We start from the raw sequence: 7222 nt of genomic DNA on the forward strand, positions 1-7222 counted from the left end.
ATAACAGAGTAAAGATCACATTTGTGTTATACAGACATTTCACTGGCATATTATAACAGACAATAGAACACAGTAAACTATTAAATCTGTCACACTGTAGACTGTGGGGCACTGTAGACTAAAACACCACCTTACAAGGCTGGCCACACATGTGCTGTTAGAATGCCCTACGCTAATGCACATATGGAATAGACTTCTGGGAATATATATTCTTACGGAAAAGGCAATAAAACTCCGTAAAATAGGTTCTATACTACCTTTTATTAAAGCAACAGGGCTTAGAGACCTACTCTAAACCCAGAAAGTGGCACAATAGACGGTCGCAGTCCAAATCCCCTAACAATAATAATAATAATAGCGTCTTAACATAAACGATTTATTAAATGAAAATTCTTAAAACTATGCAAAAATTATTAATAATCACAATTATTTGCAGATCAAATTTAGAGATAATAAAAAAATAAACAAATTATTTATTTTTATATTACATTACTGAAAATAATACGACATGCATATAAAAACGGTTTGTGGGTTATGAAAAAGTAATAATGAGTATTTAAATGCAATAAGTTTTGTAGGATTATGATAAACTATTTATACCGATTAAGACTTATATACACAAGCAAACCTCAAAGATGAAACAAGGATGAGATGAAACAGATAAAAAAAAGGAGCCAGATAAGCGACTGAAAACCTGAAACAAGCCCGGATTAGGGCAACATATAGTGAAGGAGTGTAAACAAATAGACAATTTGATTCCACGTAACTTGAAGATAACTGACTTACAAAAACGATCGAAAATAAATATAGATTGAAATATATATCAAAATAAGATTATTAGATTAATGTCGCTATTAGAAATTATAAGATTTGCATTCTCACTATCCGAGAAATTTTTTAATTTAACTTAATAACTGATTAATATTATATACACTAATTAATTTTATTAACTAATCTACGAGCAGAGTTATAACCTTCAAACATGTATTAACAAAAATATTTTATCATCAAATAAGATAAGTGATCCTTCTATTCGCGAAAGTGTCTGTGCTGAAAAATTAATTGGACTCTATTAATATAAAAATATAATATATAATAATAAAAATAATAATAAATAATAAAAATATTTTCAAGGGTTGTCTAGTATTGTAATTCCTTTAAGTCTAGCTCGCAATATTTACCCTCAGTAAATATTGAATACAATATTTACTTATATCATTTATTTACTTAGTACCTAATTAAAATGAAATACTTATTTACTGCCTTATTACATCCATAATCGATCTAAATCATATTCCATTTGGCAATGTTCTTATGATATCATATGACATATATCCATTAACATCAATTTTTTAATCAGTTAGACGCCATGTTTTTCTGGAGGGCCATCCAACACAACTCGTGTTAAGGTAATTTTTTTTCAGGTCCTCTACGCGTATAGCCAATCTAAACCACCTATAATTTCGAGTTATATATGTTGCTTGCGTTTTGTTTGACCAGATACCAAAACTTCATTGTTACATCAAAAAATAAAATTAATTTACAAAATTAATTTAAATGCTTCTAAAGTCAAAGGAAATTCAGAAAACTCACCGAAAAGAAACACTGCAAGACGTCACTATTTTTGCATAGTGAATGCAACAGAAGATGAGAATCCAATAGGAGTTTATTTAAATCAATATTTAATACATTTAATATATATATAATATATATGTTTCAAACAATTAATTACTTCACAGTTAATATAAATTTTAATTTATATTAAACATACTGCATACATACATACACTATAAAACGAGTTAACATAATCAGCAATTAACATTATTAATTAACATTAACATTATCTATTCTGCAAACCAATTATGTTCACTGTTACTGTTGCCTCAGAAAAAGACAAACTTAACAGAATTGTATACGTTATTCATAAAATGAAAACACCATCATTTTCATAATATATATGAATATAAGTTTATATATATGTATATATAAATTGTTTGAAAATATGCTAAAAATTATTTATTAAAATAAAACACATACTTAAAACTGTTTTCAAATATACATATAAGTAAATTTATAATATTTGTGCATATTACATATTATATATTACATGTCACATATATAATATCTAATTGCATTTATTATAATATATTATTATGTTTATATATAATATAATATTAGTATAATTAATATAATATAATTATATATTATTAATTAATATAACATAATTAATATATTTATTTTAATATATTTTTTAATAAATAAACCAGTTAGCTTAAAACATTTTCGATGTTTTGAAACGAAAGAATGAATCAAAAGTATGTGTTTATAGAATAGTTTATAGGAAAATATACATATGAAAGATGTCATTTTACAGTAGTTTTAATTCAATAAGATGTAATTATACGTTCTAATATTATTCGTTATAAATACATAAAGAATTCCCTGGTTTGGAAGTTTGAAAGATCACGGTTAAAAGAAAACATGCAATTAATAACTCAAAAGTGACTAGGTCAAACATATTGAATATCCGTTAAATATTCTATAAGAAGTTACAGAATATTGCGTTTTACATTTGTAAAACTGGATACAGCATGCTGGTTCCACTTACCTTTAGTACTTACTATAACTGTAATAGTTCTCAATATGTTTAAAAAATATTTAAAATTAAAATTATATTTATTTTCATAAATCAAATAGTTTCTTATTAATTTGCTGTATGTCTCTCTATATTAGCCGTTTCTTACCGCTCAATCTTTTATATATATATTTGTTCCTTTTTTTATCTCCAATTTACAAACAGTTCAATCGCATATTTTACAACTGTATTTAGTGGCAATGCTTATTTACTTAATAATACTAATGTTCATTATTATATTCTATTATTTAAACAATACAATGCAACTATTTTCGACAAACGATTGTTTATATATATGAAATATATAAATATGTTGCTAAAACACCTCTTAATATTTTTATCGTCTCCCCAACTTTATATTTGAAAGAACATTATATTATTTCCAAATACTTTTTCCAATCACAATTTATTATCAGTTTTAAACCTATTAACTTTTCTAAATATGTCTTTAAAAATTTATATATGTAAAACAATTCTAATAATTTTTCCTTATATTAATAAGTATTTTACAATTTTTGTATACTTCTTAGATTCATATTTATAACATTAAATATTTTTAAAGGACTTTTCTTTTAATTTAGTCAGCTATAATTTTATAGCTATTGAACCGCACTCCCTGTTAATCTAACGTACATAATATCTCATTTTATTTTTATAAAATTACTAGTTATTATTAATTTGTTCAAATTTTTAGATTTTAATTAGACATCCTTATTTAATTTTAATACATTCTCTGCAATTTGTAAGTTTAATTAAATATTTAATTACTACAAAATGTTTCGACTGTATGCGTTTCTTCACAGCATTATTTTATATACACGAATACACATGTGAAAAATATTAATATTTATTATAAAAATAAATTCTTATATTTTATTTTTAAATGTCGCTTTAGTATAAAAATATGTCATTTACAATTAAATATATCACTGCCAAATTTATTTTGAACTAACCGAATTATCTTTGTCACCATATCTTAAATAATCTTCTCTAATTTCGTCACGAAAAACATCCCATCTGTCCGTAGTGTAGTCGATAAATTCATTAATTTCCAGAATTTTATGTCCATGTCTTTCTTCCTCCTTTCTGTAAATTTTAAAACACATTACATTCTCTATATGTATACATATATGTATATTTACAAATATATATAGCAGAGTAAGGTAAATACAATTATTACTAACAATTTCAGCTCTTCAATTAGTTTTTCAACATATTCCCTACTTCGAGTTATTAAACGATCTTCACGTTCGTCAATCCGTCCAGTATGTACGTCTTTCATACCTGCTAATAAATTATCAAGAGCATCGCGATCTTCCATACAGTGTTTTAGTTCTGGTAAAACATTTTCATACTCTTCTGTTCCTATCGTATTTATTAAATACTCAGAGACCTCGTCTTGCAAATTATTCACAAAAGTATGCACCACATCCCGAAGTTGAGAAAAATATGATTGCACATACTCCACAAATTTTGATATTAAGTCATATAAATTTCGTCCAAATAATGTAATTGTGTCCTTAAACAATTTATAAAAATTAAAAAATCTAAAAATAAATGTGTTTCGTACTTCAATAGATTCATGTAAATGTAGTTCAACTGTCATCAGAATTATCCATACTTCATCAGTTTTTTCTTTAAATTTTTCCATAATCTCATCAATACGAAGAATTATAGTTGCAAATTCTAAAGATTCTTCGTCTCCACCATCCAATAAAAATTTCTCCAATTTTCTTAGAATTGGAGCGCTTTTTTCTATTGACTTATCTGTATATGCTATATATTCCTCAATTTCAAATTGACATGTCTCTTGAAAACCTTTGTTACATTCATCAACGCATTCAGCAAATTCCTCCTCCTCTAAACAACGCTCGTGATATTTCTCCAAACCATGTTTATATATTTCCTGCGTTAATTCAAACATCTTCTCGTCATATTCTGTAACTATTTCATCTGCAGCATCACCAATGCTTAAAAGTATACGACCATCTTCATCATTTTCCCATAGTGAACGGAAAAGTTGATGACCATTTAAGTGTTCTACAAAAGCTCCCATCAACTTCTCAGCATCAGATATTTCCTTCTCAGCTTCGTAACGTTGTTTCACTTCATCCTCTTGTTCTGCTTCAATCGCACGCAGTCGATAACTTAAAACAAATATTAGATATTAATAAAATCTTACTTACTTACTTATCTTTTACATTACTTACATATATTTTTCAAGCCCCAACTGTCGATCTTTGATAGTTATGTATTGGAAATCATAATATTCTAAGTTCGGTAGTATTGTGATCGTATAGTATTTCAAATCAATATCCGAATTACTAGCTATAGGATTGCCTTCCAAACTTATTGCTTTGAAATTTTTAGAGAAACGTAAACGATCTAACTGTAAATTTAGTACATTTTTAGATCTCGGAAATTTATTTACAATAAAATATTAGTTTATTTACCCCATCTATTGTTTTAATCTTATTGTAGCTTAGGCTAAGTATTTTCAACTCAACCAAATTATCTAAATTTTCTATTTTTGGGATTAAATTATGTGCTAGTAGAAGTCTCTTTAAGTTAACTAACGTATCTAAGTTTTCAATTCTCTCTATTTTGTTAAAACTTAGATCTAGTTCCTTCAGTGATGTTACTTTTTCTAAGCATTCTATATTTTCAATATTATTGCCAGACAATACAAGTGTAGTAAGATTAGGCAATATCTCAAATTGTCGAATCCGTAAGATATCTGAGAATGTTTATTTAACGATTTATAACTAATATCTTATAATACAATATATTAAATAAATGAATGCTTACTTTTAAATTCCAAGCGCAATGTTTGAATATCCTCAAACCTGATTTCTTCCAAATTATGCAGACGTTGCTTTTCACCAACAAATACATTTAAATATGCATCCAGAATAACTTTCTGGTTTATAACTAATGGCTCATATTGTGGAAATATAACAACATCTACGGGATCCTTTTTTTGGGCTAACTATAATATATATATATACATATTTCTATAGTATCTGAAAAATTTGTGTAAATAGAACTTACCATTTTTATTGGTGGTTTGTTTAACTGAAAAAAGTTCAATAATTTTCTATTCCTCTATATAAATATATATTGTCATTGTCTTGTACATTAGATCAACTTAAGAAGTATAATTAAATCAAAATCAAAAGATAAAGGAACACAAAAATGTAATATTGATTAACAATAATGTTTTTATATTTTGAAAATTAGTGTACAATATAAAAAAAAATTATTAAAATCACGGCTTACTTTAATTTTTAAATTTTAGTATCGTTCAAAGTGCAGATAAATTCACAGGTCACTATTGTATGCTTGTAGGCTATAAAAAGTATTTTATTCTTAACGATAACTATACTCTGGTCTATACTGAAACACATTATTGTCACAACATTCTATTAAAAATAATATATATGTACGTATTTTCCTGAAAATACTTATGATGACTTCTAATCAAAATGAAATAAGAAAAGATAAAACCCAAATATAACATCGTTTAACGAACTTTGACATTATGCACCAGAAAGATGACTGTAGCAATTCTACATTTATAGCCTAAATTACTGGCACAAATAATATGTCCTAAAATGTTTAAAGTAGTGCTAACCTCCGCAACGCATGCAACATTGTTTCTGTTCACAAAGTATTAAGTATTGCTCTGTTTAACAATTGATACTTAATTTCTACCATTTCAGAAAGCTTTTTGCTAATATAGAACTTTTGATTTCTATTAAAACAGAAAGGTTTTTAGTAATATAGAACTTTTGACAATATGACCGGTTTTCACTGATCACTTTGAGCTAACTCTAATCATTTCTCTCGTATTCAATTTATTTGCCCTTGAGTGTACTTATCTTGTGTATATAACAATGCTCAGTGTATATCCTACCAAGCTAGTTTAAGCGAACTCATTCATTCCTTTATGTTCAAGTGACCTTGTTGGAATCTTGTTGTTGCGAGTTATAGAATACGGCACAGTAATTACTAGCATATCTTCATAACACCATATGACTCGAGGAATATTTCCAGATAAATAGTTTCTTAATTGAAAGTTCACCGAATTTAGTTCTATTACAGGGAATACCTACATATAATATATTACGTAAGCAGTATACTTAGAAAAATGTAGTTATAGAATTCTAAAGTATTATCTAAAACACATCTATCATACCATCATATTAAACTAGTAATCCGCTTTTGTTTTACGATATGACCTATTATTTAGTATATTATACTGTACAAAGGTCGCTTCTCGACCTTATGGCTAAGATCAAAGTGTAGTATCTGTTCTTATAAGCTTAACATCTGATAGATCCTCCATCGGAGGACAACAAATGTTATACTGTACAAAGATCTCAAATTTTTATTTAAATGTTACTTCAAGTATGTTATACCAATACAGATTTGTAATAGATATTTCTGGCTTGTTCCTTTATATTTTTTGTGTAAAGGTTTTCATCTATGTTTATATATTTTGAATTATGGGTGCAGTAAGTTAGCGCTAAGATATATGCTTTTTTTACTACATGTAAGTAATTTAGGCATAAACTATTACCCGTT

General features: G+C 26.5%; 1 protein-coding gene and 1 pseudogene across 1 annotated transcript; one reads left to right on the forward strand and one right to left on the reverse strand.

Moving 5' to 3' along the window:
* Positions 1 to 3525: 3525 nt before the first annotated feature.
* LOC119685148 (dynein regulatory complex subunit 3-like) lies at positions 3526 to 5827 on the reverse strand. Its single transcript, XM_038099358.1, has 7 exons — positions 5687 to 5827; positions 5444 to 5624; positions 5089 to 5372; positions 4846 to 5024; positions 4206 to 4782; positions 3820 to 4154; positions 3526 to 3721 (listed from the first exon to the last, which is right to left on the reverse strand). The coding sequence occupies exons 1-7, from the start codon at positions 5687 to 5689 to the stop codon at positions 3574 to 3576; spliced, it is 1707 nt and encodes a 568-aa protein (XP_037955286.1). The 5' UTR covers positions 5690 to 5827; the 3' UTR covers positions 3526 to 3573.
* A 1079-nt stretch (positions 5828 to 6906) lies between these two features.
* Positions 6907 to 7027, forward strand: LOC119686558 (annotated as a pseudogene).
* The last annotated feature ends 195 nt before the right edge of the window (positions 7028 to 7222 follow it).

The sequence above is a fragment of the Teleopsis dalmanni genome, chromosome 2, assembly GCF_002237135.1.
Source record: "Teleopsis dalmanni isolate 2A chromosome 2, ASM223713v2, whole genome shotgun sequence".
NCBI classification, from domain to species: Eukaryota; Metazoa; Arthropoda; class Insecta; order Diptera; family Diopsidae; genus Teleopsis; species Teleopsis dalmanni.

Excerpts from the sequence above, each read along its gene's own strand:
- LOC119685148 (XM_038099358.1), bottom strand. Across the intron at positions 5,373-5,443 it reads ATTGCGCTTGGAATTTAAAA|ATATCTTACGGATTCGACAA; the intron begins GTAAGCATTCAT and ends AAACATTCTCAG. Across the intron at positions 5,025-5,088 it reads AGATTAAAACAATAGATGGG|TTAGATCGTTTACGTTTCTC; the intron begins GTAAATAAACTA and ends CTAAATTTACAG.